This window comes from Abrus precatorius, unplaced genomic scaffold, assembly GCF_003935025.1.
Source record: "Abrus precatorius isolate BTA unplaced genomic scaffold, Abrus_2018 Scaffold11, whole genome shotgun sequence".
Lineage (NCBI taxonomy): Eukaryota > Viridiplantae > Streptophyta > Magnoliopsida > Fabales > Fabaceae > Abrus > Abrus precatorius.
In genome coordinates this window covers 1,493,759-1,508,076 of record NW_020874303.1, presented here as the reverse complement: position 1 = coordinate 1,508,076, position 14,318 = coordinate 1,493,759, and the positions used below count along the sequence as shown (strand labels likewise).

At 27.0% G+C, this 14,318-nt stretch overlaps 1 protein-coding gene across 2 annotated transcripts; it reads left to right on the top strand.

The window, feature by feature from the left end:
* The first annotated feature begins 6,897 nt into the window (after window positions 1-6,897).
* Window positions 6,898-13,988, top strand: LOC113854034 (agamous-like MADS-box protein AGL1). Of its 2 annotated transcripts, none has more exons than XM_027484848.1 (7): window positions 6,898-7,127; window positions 10,626-10,707; window positions 11,674-11,735; window positions 11,819-11,918; window positions 12,515-12,556; window positions 13,661-13,702; window positions 13,821-13,988. In XM_027484848.1, the coding sequence occupies exons 1-7, from the start codon at window positions 6,898-6,900 to the stop codon at window positions 13,986-13,988; spliced, it is 726 nt and encodes a 241-aa protein (XP_027340649.1). The 2 variants fall into 2 exon arrangements, with proteins under 2 accessions (XP_027340649.1, XP_027340650.1); XM_027484849.1 differs by having other exon boundaries at window positions 6,946-7,127; window positions 10,647-10,707.
* Window positions 13,989-14,318: the final 330 nt, after the last annotated feature.

Sequence of the window (14,318 nt, the reverse complement as noted above, 5' to 3'; positions counted from 1 at the left end):
GAAAACATGTATGGAAGTGGTGTGATTTTGAGTGGTTAATTAATAGTCTACCTTTTTGGAATGTGTATAGCTTTGATGGTTGGGTTCTTGACATCCATTTTTAGGATCAAAAGTATAAACATAGGTTGTAGTTGTGTCCCTCACCCTCATCTACAGTCGCTAGGCCCACTACTACTAACGCATTCACAAGACTGTGAATGATAATAATTTATAAGGATATGCTTTGTGTATGTTATTAGAAGCTCTATTCTCCAATGAACCAAATAAGACTCATATGACATGTTATTCCAAGTTAGATATTTCTGTCAACTCTCTTACCATGCATGGCTTAACCAATTCTCATTCTTAATTTTTTGACCCTTTTCATTTACATAACCATGCATGTATATTGGGGACTAATAATCATGACTTTACAAACTATATATTGTAATGATTCATTTATGTGAATCCCTAACGCCAACTTAAACTCTATCATGTGATTGGTGAGAAATTGTCAAGGAGAATGTGATTATACTCCCAAATACCAGACACCATGATTAGGGGTTGGTATAAAAGAATAATTGCACTTATCAGAGGGTTATTGTCAAACCCCTTTCCATGTTACAACAATGTGGTCCTCAAAGAAGAAACTTCAAGGAATCATATTTCCTTTTATGATGTATGGTCACCTAGACATGCAATATAGCCTTAATAATAATGGCATTAAACTGCTTCAGAACAGATGGCATGGGCAAAAAATTGCATTTAAAGATGAGCAAAAAATCGTGCATTGAAGAATCATATGTAGCCATAGTATCATAAGCAAATTGACAAGGATTAGGAAAACTAGATATATGATGAACAGAGACCAGTCACATAGCAAACTTGATCTATAAATGAACCTATTAAATTGATGGCACTACCAAGCATAGGCTGTCTCTGACAATATATCTATAATTTTGTACATTGTACCTATATGAAACTCATTGCGTTTTGGTATTTGCAATTGAGAGATATAATCATCTTATGGTCCACATCTTCGAGTCAATTATGCCATGGAAAATTTGATGAATCATTACAACTAGTACTTACAACCAACCTATGCAAAAAATGAAGAAAAAGTGGAGACATTGAGAATGATAATTATTTGCTTTGCATCCTTTCTTTGAACCTTGTTCTTTCTTTCAGATACTCCTCTATGGTTATTTGTGTGGAAGTAGATAAAACCATTTTCCTTCATATCTCAGCATCGTGCTTAGCCTATTGAAACTATATATTTATATAACTGAAACAGAAACTTTTTAAAAGCTAGTTTTAGATTTCATATTATCAGTGATTCAGTAAAATATGAAGATGGTGCCGTATAGAATGCAAACTCCTTCAACAAGTGCAGTTCAAGTCAATAATTTATTCAATTACACAGATACCTACTCCACTTGAGTGAAACAACTAAATTGCTATATAGGTAAGGTTAAGCCTAATAATGTGCAAAATCGATTTTTTTTTTTTTTTTTTTTTTTGTATTTTATGAATATCTCTTCAGCATAAAACATAAAGCCTTCCTACATCAAAATAAAAATATAACAAAGCTTTCCATAAAAAAAAGAAGTGTAATGGATGAGAGTGATATCTTCTTTAGTTTAGAAAAGAAGAGGAGAAGAAAAATAAATAAATTTATCATTATGTATGTCAAGTGAGTACTTAAATTTGAGTAAGAAAAAGATTATAGCCTCCGCCCTTTTCTTTTCTTTCTTTAAAAATATTAAACCAAACTTAATCAACAAAAATTACTTTTCTTTCATTTCTTTCAGAAAACACTGTACATGAAGAAGCTAAAGTAGCAGTAAGAATCAAAGTAAAATGTAACTGCTGTTTGTTAACTTCAGTCTCAAGTTTAAGCTAAGGAAATTTTTTTATCACTTATAATAATTTTATTTAGCTCAATCAAAATTGCTTTCGGTAAAAGAAGCTGATAATCTATTAAAAAAACTTGAGTTTAAATATTTAAAAATAATAATATTTATTATATTTTTATATTCTTATGGTAAAAAATATTTTCTTATTTAATAAAAAATTACCATTTAATAATGCTAGTAATACACTTCTTCCTGACACACTCTTTGTAAATACTTCTTCCTGACACACTCTTTGTAACATACTTTCATGTTAGCTAAAATCATAAGAGTCACATTTTATTTTTTTTCATTCTTAAATTAATATTTCTCATTTATAGTTTTAGTTTTCAATAAATGTTAAGTAACAACAAAAAATTGTGTTAAAAAGAGAAGATTAGAGAGTGAGTTGTTAATATTTCTCTAATTTAAAATAAAAAGTAATTATTTTAATGATATAATGGTATTTAACTGGTGCGAATATTCTATATGAGAACTGGCGAATTAATGACTTACGAATCAAACAGCCATGACTACTGTACATGGTGGGTAGGAGAGTGGCATATGAAAGATATTTTTCAATGTGACTCTTAAGAATGAGATTCGTATAACTTACGCTATGAAATTTTCGTCATTTCACTGCTAAATGCAAAACTTGTGGTCTCATCCAATCGTTTTCTCTCTAATGGAATTTGTATTATTAGGAGAATTCGTGCTCAACTTCGTGTAATTCCCTTTGTGATAACTTGCAATGTTCTATAATTATTTCATCTTTGCAAGTGTCAAGGAAGTGTGTGTGAATTGGGGTTAGACTTCATTGACAATATTATTAATATAACGGATTGATTATAATTTTTATTTTCTCTATTTAAAATACAAAATTATATAATATTTTATAACGATTATCAGATTATTAAATAATTTTCATGTATGGTGTGTAATTAAAATTCATTATTTTACCCTCAAATTTAAAAGCCCCTTTGTGCTCACCGTTGGAAAGTTCGAGAGTTTAATTCCTCACTCTTTCTTTGTATGTTACATGCATTTTCACATACTTTCCAAGATACTGAAACTATTACAAAAATTTGCTTTGGTCGAATGGAAATTTACGACATGAAAGGAAACAAACTTTTTAAATTTTATCGAATTTTATTACTTATTTTTTTCTCTTTTTAATTTTTTTTTCTTTCTATCTCCCCTTTTCACCCATTTAACACATAAAAAAAAATATCAACGTATCACTTTTTCTTATTTTCAATCTTTATTATGTCGCATTATAGAAATCAAAGGTTCATGGTGATCCATGCCCTATTTTCTGGCAACAGTACTAACAATTGTTGTTCATCAAATTAAAGACCCTGAGAACACACTCATGATTCTCAAGCCTCAGTCAATCTAATATTAATTGTTGCATGCGTAACTTCACATTAAACTGGCAACAGGAACAAGAAAATAACTTTATTGGCTTTTTGTTTACTATTACATGGCTAGTTACAATGAATATGGCTCAACAGTGTGCTCTTTGTCAAAGAAACCTGCGAACAATTACTAGGTGGCTAGATCAACTTTCCTTTCTTAGACATTCTTAGCATGTACGTGGGGCAGAGACGTTGGTCAGAATTCAAGTTCTCCCAGCACAGAATTTTCTCGTAGACTATACTCTTAGTCTTTTGTCAATTAATTCTTGGACAATAGATTCAAAGTGAATGCAGGAGCTTTTATGTATACGACCGTTAACTCTGTTTACATTATTTGTTTTCGAGAAAATAAGAACTATCGATTCTATCATGACAGATATTGACTTCTAATACAAACAAGTCATATATTATTCATGAAGAAGAGTGTTTTAGAATGTATTCTCTAACATATTTTAATGTATTTTCATTAAATATCATGAAATTATACGTAAAATCAATAAATAGAGAATATATGTGTACATTATTTCATAATATTTAGTAAATTTTAATTAGTAAAAAACATGTTTAAAAATGCAAAAATTGTTTATAATTATTAATATTTTTATTAATAGTCAAGATCCGTGGAATACGATCATACAAAAAATGCTTTATTAATATTTTTTTTTACTTTTTTAATACGTGTCTAAGAGCGTGCAATAAGATTTATGTATCATAAGTTTTTATTTTAAAAAATATATATCATAATCTCAGTTACTAATATTGAATGTTACCGTTTTCAATACAAATATATTAATTTTTAACGTGTTTGTTGGCACACATTTAAAAAATTGAATTGTTTTTTATTTCAATACTGAAATTTAATGATTTTATTTATTCATTAAAAGTGTAAAAAAACATATTTTATTTTTTTCTACTTTTTTATAAAGCAAGTTAGATCTCTATGAAGATATAACAGCAATTCTGTTTTAACTTAGAAAGTGTTTAGAATTATTTTTAAATTTTGCACTATCTAATGTGTTATATTTAAAAAAGTAGTTAGATAACCGTTCTAAAAAAGTACATGTCACTTAGAGAACAGTAAGAAAGATAAAAACAAATATGAAAGACACCAACTTTGTTAACACAAAAAAAATGAAAAAAAAATTTAAAAATGTAAAAGATACTAAATTTGTTAGCTATAAAAGATGAAGAGAACTTACATATATAAAAAAAATTTATTAGCAAGATAAAATTCATAAAATATAAGTTAAGTGTGTTTCATTTATAAAATTAAAAAAACTCTAAATAACAGTTATTTGTTAATTGTTCTCAAATATTATTATAGAACAATTTTTACTGACTATTATTTAAGTTAAAGAATATTTAAAACTTTTTAAATATTTTTTATATTAAAGATATAAAAATATAATAAATATTTATTTTATAAAATCTTGCTATTATAAATTGATTACATTCCACCCTAAACTATAAATTAATGAATAATATAGTTGTGTCGGCGTAAACCAAAAAGATAGTGAATAATATGATGTGAAAAGAAAATATATAAAATGAATATAGAAAATGAATTTTATATATAAAAAAATCATGTTAAAAGAGTAATTACCATTCTTTATCGTCAAAATTTGTATGCTATTAATTCTCAGTTGCTTATTTTTAGGTTTATGCTTAATGCATGGTCCAATAAAATCATGAAAATTTATGGGTCTTGTTAAGCAGCGATTCAAAGATATTAGTTAAAGAATTAATGCATTAACAAGTATAGATGTGAATTTATTTTTATATTTTTTTAATAAAATACTTTTATTTATAAATTTTTTAACAAGTGTCCTAAAAGCATTTGTTGGGATTTTCCGAAGTTTATTTATGTTGTATTCGTGTTGTTGAATGAATTTACTCTTACGTGTATGAGATAAAAAAGAGTTTTGAAATTATAGAGAATAAATTTATTGGCAAATGATTCACATAAATAATTTTGAATATTTCTAAAATTTTTATATATAATTTATATGTTTAAAATTTTTTATTTAATGGTTGATTTGAAAATTAAATTAGTTAATAAAAAATTATTAAACAATGTAAAAGTATGTGTAAAAAGCATATATATATATATATATATAAAACGTGCAACATGTTAGTCAAACTGATATTTCAAATATTTACATAAAAATCATATACTCATGAACCGTTGCCTAACACTTTATTAATAGTTCATTCAAATGTTTAATTAGATTTGCTAAGATATTAACTATGCCATCAAAATCAATGTGAAGAAAAGGGAAAACGAAGAAAAATTGCAACTGAAAAAAAATAGACTAACTTTCCCATCACCACAAAGAGTAGCTAAATATAACGAGAAGAATTGAAGATTGTGATCAGACATCACGTGGGAACCTTACTCACTTAAAATTGTAATAAAGAGAGAGAGAGAGAGAGAGAGAGAGAGAGAGGTTTCAGGCATTGGGAACTCAGGTTTCAATTTCAACTATACGAAATAAAGAGATGCAAAGCTCAGATGCAGGAAACAAATCTACTATATATAGACATATAATTCTTTGAAATAAAAAGGCCAAAAACTAAAATCCAACAAGTAATACAGTTCTTTTTCTTTAAGGTGGATACTAACTAGTGTCTTTATATATTAAAAGAAATTTTAAAAATTATTAAAAACTATTACCTTTATCATGGTTTTTAATAAAAATATTCTATTTATTAATTTTTTTATTAATACTATTAAAGCATTAATTAATTAGAACTCTTAAAGTTAAGAAATTTCGGAATTTTACATTTAAATTTTTATGTTCATGTTCCTCTCATAGAAATTGAATCAAACCCCACATTAACAAATTAAAGTCACTTTCGAAAAGACCCTTTCATTATCTTCCTCTCCTTTTCCCCATACATGAAGAAATGGATGGTTTATGGAGCATGAAGGGTGAACCTCAAGTCTCTTTCTCTCGCTCTCAAACTTTGAATTATTTTAATTTATTTCTAAAAAAACTCTGAATCTGAAAATTTTGTAAAAATAAAATTAAAAAATGTAAAAATTTAAGTACGTATTTTTTTAAAATTTCAAAATATGTCCTCCTTTATCGATAGTATAATTGCATTTGTTTAGAAATAGAATATAAATTGCTTAAAAGTAGTGCAATTTAATTCTCCAACACGAGAAGTTAAATTTTAGAGCGGGTTGAGATTGTTGGAAGGTCTATTTTCAGTCCATAAATACCTGTCTGCTAGGCCAACCCACTTCCATATTTTGCATCCTTTGTACCTGAGTTCAAGATTAACACCTTAGAACTACATATAGTGCTGATTCACAAGGTAGACATAATAGCCTTGTTTGTTTCATCCTCTTACCCAAAATTTTCTTTGTCTATTATTATCTCTTTTCATGGTTAGTGGACTGCTTATAGCACACCAAAGTCTAGATCACAAAAAACCATTAGACACATCCATCCATTTAACACCATTTTTTTTTATTTTCTAAATTTCCCTTTCTCTTGAGTTTATTTAATTGTTATATTTTGCAAACATATATATTTTTAAATTATTGAATAAGGGTATTGGGTCATTTAATTAGTTTTGGCTATTTCTTTTAGTTTCAAACCATGGAGCTTCCCAATAATCAAGCTCAAGAAGGATCTTCTCAGAAGAAAATGGGAAGAGGGAAGATTGAAATCAAACGGATCGAGAACACCACAAACAGGCAAGTCACCTTTTGCAAGCGCCGCAACGGGTTGCTGAAGAAAGCCTATGAATTATCAGTGTTGTGTGATGCTGAAGTTGCTCTTGTTGTCTTCTCAAGCCGTGGTCGTTTGTATGAGTATGCCAACAACAGGTTTCACAAACACAACTCCTCTTAATTTTCCAACCTCCAAAATCTTCAAGATTCTTAATTGGTTCTATCTGGTTTTGTTTATTAATGGCTAATATTTGGTATAATCGTCTTAAAATGTGTCAAACTTGTTATAACCTTATATTGGGTCATGAAAATTTTGGTTTTTAAATATCATAAAATTGATACTTAAAAAAGTTTTAATTTAATTTTTTTTTTTTAGGTTAAGACCAGGTTGCAATTATTTTCTTCATTTCAAAGTGACTATTTGCTTTCTCCTAAAATCTTAAATTTGTCCCTTTTGGTTTTGTTTTCTTTCATTAATTTTATTTTCCTCTGAGCTTTGTAGTATTTGTATAATTTATTTATCTCTCACCCTTATTACATTTTTATTCTTGTTCCTCCAACTGTTCGTTTGAAAAGTTGCAGATCTGTAGTAAGGCATAGAAATAGGTGTTAAGAAGATACTAGGAGTAGCACATATATAATAGATGAAGAAAAGGAACAGCTTTAAATATAGTTGCAAAGATTTGCAGGTCAGAGATCTTAGCTTCTTTGTGTATATTCTCCCATTCTCTTAAGCTTTTTCCAATTCTTTTCCTTTCTCTCTCTCTTTCCCTCAACACGTCAACCATAAAACCCACCAAAGCCTGCCACATGAAGCTGTCTTACACTCCTTGATCCTCTTCTCTTCTCTTCATCACGATCACTTTTTCTTGATACTCCTAATTAACTTGTCAGCTCATCAAATTCCAAGTTAGGGTTTCAGATTTTTCACTTGTTACACCCAAATCTGTTCATGTCTAAGTCTTTTAGCGAATCCGAGATATAGACATGTATACCAATTCAATTACCCCATTTTGTAAATGGAAATAATAAAACATGTCTTGATTTATTACCGTACAAGTTCGTAATGAAGAATAACCTATCAAAAAAACAAATATTAGGGCTTCTGGGGTCAACGATTTCATATTCCTTTTAAAGTTGAAAGACATTTTTTCTCATTATTCTGTCACAAATTAAGTTGTATGCAGAGGTTCATGAAAGTCTTAAATTTGTTCCCCACATTATTCTGTCATAAATTTTGTCCTTTACATTATGGTCGAAGATACTTGCTGCAGTTAGGGTTTCCCATCTCGTGTTGGATTTATCAATGTCAATAACTCATTGTTTCCACAAGAAATTTCTGGCAGACGGGTTTGATATATTTGCAATTAGTTTCCAAAAATATCTTGAAATGATTTACTAAAACTATATTGAAGCTTATGATGGAGAATTGAGTAAAAGTTATGAACTAAGGTCCTATTTATATTTTTTTTATAAATAAAAGATAAACAGAAAATATTATTATATAACAAATGTTATCCTTTAAGAAATTTAAAAAATATTTTAAAATGTCATTAAAGTTTTCTTTAGTTTTTAATGTATCTTAACATGATTCCTAATAAAATCATTATTTTAAATTTTTTTAATTAATATATGTTCTACTTAGCAAGACTCAAAATTCTTTAAACTTTAATATTCTTTTCTTATTTGTTTTTAAGTAAAATAAAATACAGCCGTTTTCCATTAAAGTAAGGGTCATAAAATACGATTCATCAGTCATGTGAAGTATTATTTCTTAGTTTTTCACTAAGAACAAATAGGGCTCAGTGATATTTATTCTTCCCCGCAGGGTATTTCATTCACTATATATATGTATATATAATTGTCAAGATAATTTTCTTTCCCATTTTGCAGAATTTTTAAAATATTAATATCTGGAAGAGGTTATATATTATAGTGTTTTGGTGTTATTCTTTCTGGATCGTTTGTTTTTTACCCTGAGTTGCTAAAAGTAACACCATGATATCAGATTCTAAGAATGGCTAAAAGCAAAGCACCCCTCTCCTCTCATCTTTTTTCATTGTTTTCATCTTTGAGGAAATAAAGCTTCTACTCTTGACGTCAATTTTCTACCTACTCTCAATTATGTGTTTTGGGAATTTCAATGAAAAAGGAAGGTTACATTTACATTATTACAGCCTTATATATGAATATAGTGTATAGTCCTCTTCGTACTCAATGCATTAACTATTGGTATACTAGTTTGTGTTTGAAGTTTGAATTTTAAGAATTAGTTCAGAGAGAGAGAAAGGGGTTTGCATTCTTTAGAATATTTCAAAGAATGAGACTTCACATATACGGATTCAGCTTCAGCTGGATAGTGTTCTTATAAAAATATAAGAAACAAAGAGAGTACGATCCAATGAAAATTTCTGAGTTGATGACATTTGTTTCTTAGTTTTCCAAAGTTCACTGACACTATATATCTTTTAGTTCTTCGAAAGAGTAATTTGAATAATATTTGCAATTCAAAGGGTTTGTAGCAATCGAGGCGTAAGAATTAGGGATTCTCACGGTTATTAGACCCTCGGTAATGGGGCAGTAGTAACACGTTTTCTCAACTTAAGAAAAGGTTTTATTATTATAGTTCACCCAATAAGTTTGCAAGATATATATATATATATATATATATATATATATATATATATATATATGAATAAGTTAGTTTTATGAGCATTGCAAGTCTTTAATTAGTGGAAGAATTGTAGTTGTATAAAGTTTATAACCTCAAAGTTCTTTACCCTTTCATTATTTTTCACTACATGATTGCATTTATAGCTTAAACCTCAAATTGAACCCAAAATTTAGTCTAAATATTTGATAAAATCAATGATTTTCAGAGAAATTAAGGTTGTGTTTAAATAGAAAATTTTAAAATTTTAAAAAATATGAAATTAACAATGAAAAATGATAATCAAATATAAAAAAATAATGTATGATAGTTATAAAAAAGTTAATATAATAGAAAAAAAAATTAAATTTTCTTTTAAAACTTGTCATTTGAAAATTTTCTATTTATTATTAAAATTATCTTACTAAACGTGCAGAATATAATAAAAGATGGCTTATATTATATATATATATATATATATATATTCAGCCACACAAACGTTTTATTTCACACTATATGAATTTTGTTTAAACATCATATTGCACCGTGCAATATACAACCACATTGAATATATACAGTATAGGTAAACAAAATAAACTCTAAATATCTAGAGTTGTGTTTGGGAATATTTCCAAAATGATATATCATCATCCATGTATGATAAGCTCAATTTACACGCTAACGATGTAAATGTGATACAAATGCCAGTTTCAAGTTGGTAACTTAGTCATATATATATATATATATATATATATATATATATAAGATTTCGTGTCTTCAGATGATAATGATGCATATTTCTTACGGCAAATGGTGTACACATGATTTTACACATATAAAATTTCAATCTCAGCTCTTAATTTAAGAATTCAATGTCTAAGAACAATGATTTCTCTTCAGTAATATATATAATGCCGAGTTAAATGTTTCGGTCAAGAAATTAATTGTTGTATATCACTGGTTTATGCAATTAATTGCTTGTATTGATTGTATATATTTGGCAGTGTTAGAGCAACTATTGAAAGGTACAAAAAGGCATGTGCTGCTTCCTCAAATGCAGAATCTGTGTCTGAAGCTAATACACAGGTGAAACTATTCAGATAACTAGTATAAAAGAGTGGAATGGATCACTTGTCATGTGCTGAATCTTACTGATTATATATTAAAAAATTTATAAATAAAAAATAATTAATAGTATTAAAATAAACGTAAATTTATGATTATTCAAATATAAATCTAAACACTAACTTAATTTTTTTGGAAGAGTAATGAAACATTGATAACTAGCTTGACCCTGTAAAAAATTTAGAAACCCATCCCCACTGCGTTTATTTATTTATTTGCTAATTTCGTAATTTTTAAAAATTAGCAATATATCAAATATATTTTATATCTAATTAGAGCAGGTATCCCATGTATTATGGGTGTTTACATAATACATGTAAAATATGAAAATATAAACTTAATAATATTTAAGGAAGAATATTTTACCAGGATTAAAAATATAAAATATAAAAACAAAAGTGTTTGAAAACTTTATTTAAGGAATATAACACTTTATAATATATAAAGGTGAACGCTGAAAACTTAAATAAAAAAAACGATTAAATATATATTATTATTAATACAAATATGTAAAGTCAACTTTATATCTTAACTGTATAATATTGTAATTTATTTATAATCTAGTTAAGTTATAATATGCATTTGAGGTTAGTGTTTGTATAATTATATCTCCATAAGCCATGCCATCTACAGTTTAGTATGTCACAAAATTAACTGTTTTTGTATATAAGTCTTTCTATTTGGTTAATTATTTTTCATTTAGTATTAATTTTTAATTAAAGTTGGACTTTTATCTCAAAAATATGTAATAACATTTAATTCTTATCTTTTAACAAAATAAAATACTAATTTTCATTGAAAAGCAATACTAAAAAAACTTTAAAAAATTGCCTAAAATTTCTCCACAATTTACTGTATTTTAATTCTCCGCCATAAGATTCTGAAACACATTTTATGTAAGTATGACTAACACTATATCAATATCAGTTTTACCAGCAAGAATCATCCAAATTGAGAAGACAAATTCGAGATATTCAGAATTTAAACAGGTTAATTTCTTCTTGATGTGTATTTTTTTAACATACTCTTTCCACTGGATAAACCCATCAATTAGTACAACTTTGCTTTGCAGGCACATCCTTGGTGAAGCACTTGGTTCCCTGAGTCTTAAGGAGCTAAAGAACCTCGAGGGTAGGTTGGAGAAAGGTTTAAGCAGAGTTAGATCTAGAAAGGTACATTAATACAAGCTTTTAGTATGACAACTATTTAAGGTATTTGGTATGTAGACAATATAATTCATTTGGGGGAATTTTGAAGAATAAGTATATTCTCACACTTTTTAATTTAACAACATTTTATATCTGAATTAAAAGCATCTATCATTTACTAGTTGATATTTCTAAAATGTAAACTTTTTCATCAATTACTAAAAATATGGGTAAACAAGTCACACAGATGAGAGTAAATTAATTGAGTAAAATACAAGTAGAAAAGAGCTTTAAAATTTTATATTAAAACCTAGTTTGAGTGAGTTTGTAAATATATAAAAGAAGAAAAATAATATAAAAAATGAATAAAACACTTGTTATATGTTAAGATTAACTTACTCTATTTTTCAGAGGAAAATTTCATTTATTTTTTTAAATTTGAAGAAATAAATTATTTTTAACTTATAAAAAAAATTATTCATTTTTTATATTATTTTTTTCTTACAAGGATTTAGTAATTTAAATTATATGCTTAACCAATTATTTGGAAATGTACATTATTTTTCTTGCTGTTAGTATATGTTTTATTCCTTTGGACTGACGCACTCTAAATTTTGCAGCATGAAACCTTGTTTGCTGATGTTGAGTTTATGCAAAAGCGGGTATTAATAATTAATCTCCTTTCGTATTATTAACTTATGCTTTGTTTGTTTCTGTATATATTGTAGTCGATCACCAGCACCATGCTAAGGTTCCAAATAAAATGAGAACATAGAAGCTGTATTCATTACGTATAATCTTTTATCTACTCTTCTCCCCTATAAAAATAAAGGATTGTAGGTGCTAAAAATTATGAACATCATATTAAGATTCAGTTTTATATCAATGTTATACAAAGGTATCAAATTATAATCTTTTAAGTTGAAGTAACTTTTACATTGTTTAATAACTTTTTATTAAATAATTTAATTTTAATTATATAGATCATATTTGTAAAATTTTAGATCAATTTAAAATTATTTATACCTTATTCTTATGCATCTATTTAACATAATATATACATTTAAAATATATAAAAATAAATATTTTTTTATTTTGTCACAAATAATCAAAATAATATATAATTATAATACATATTCAATTTCGTTTTGCTATTTACTGCCATTGTAACACTGAAATTGATACGAGCTATGGAGTTAATAAAATATAAATTATTAAATAAGGTGACAAAATTAAAAAAAGACAATTATGTGTTAGAATAAAAAATAATATTTATAACTTTTATATATGGTATTTTTTCTAATTCCAACCCTTAACTTTATTATGATATAATTTTAATATATAGTATTATAAAGAACAGAAATTTATAAGAATCGCACACATATATAGATAAGATTTAAATTAATAAACTTATTTTATAAAATAAAATTAAAAATAAGTACAATGAACAAAAATATATTTTGATCAGATGATAAAGGGCAGCAATAACAATTTTGGGTGCTAGTAATTGTTTTTAATCACTGTTTATGAGTTAATTTATCGTGTGTCTTCGTTATAAATCTTCTTGATAAACTAATTTCCCTTTTAACTGGAAAGCCTACTTGTAATTTGATTTCACCATATTGATCCTGGTTGAAATTACAACATATTAATTCTATGCTCCATTATTAAAAACGGACACTGAAGCAATAAAATCATCTCAATTTTGAGCCAAAATATTTACACTGGTAAACTCATGCTGACATAATTTTGTTGATAATATGCAGGAAATTGAGCTGCAAAACCATAATAATTATCTGCGAGCTAAGGTTTCTCTCATTCCCTTAACACACACTAATAATCAATCTGAAGTCACATAAATGTGTTGTATTGTATCATTAATCAATTGAGTGGAGTGAATGATGAAATTGTTGACGAATGGTGCAGATAGCTGAGCATGAGAGAGCTCAGCAACAGCAACAGAATATGATGTCAGGAACTCTGTGTGAGTCCCTTCCTTCACAACCATATGACCGCAATTTCTTTCCTGTAAATCTAATAGGTCCTGATCATCAATATTCACGTCAAGACCAAACTGCTCTCCAACTAGTGTAAGCAGTTCATCTTCCACTATTCACAATTGATTGCTAAATTACTAATTAAGTCTGTTTAAAAATATTATGAAAAGTTTATATTTATAGAACTAACGCAAAAATTATAACTACTCCTGTTAAAGTAAATGTGAACTATAACAATTGAAATATTGAAATCTCAATCTAAACTAATATATTGCTTAAAGAATTATGAAAACTGTGATATATGGGTATTTGAATGCTTCATGGGGCTGAATGACCAATGCAAAAGTTATGTATTTTCTTTCAACAATAAATGATCAACACTGTCAATAAAAGTGCTATAGTTATTTTATAAGCTACCATGCAGTAA

Excerpts from the sequence above, each read along its gene's own strand:
- LOC113854034 (XM_027484848.1), top strand. The coding sequence starts at position 6,898 with ATGGAGCTTCCCAATAATCAAGCTCAAGAAGGATCTTCTCAGAAGAAA. Across the intron at positions 10,708-11,673 it reads TGTCTGAAGCTAATACACAG|TTTTACCAGCAAGAATCATC; the intron begins GTGAAACTATTC and ends TATCAATATCAG. Across the intron at positions 11,919-12,514 it reads GCAGAGTTAGATCTAGAAAG|CATGAAACCTTGTTTGCTGA; the intron begins GTACATTAATAC and ends TAAATTTTGCAG.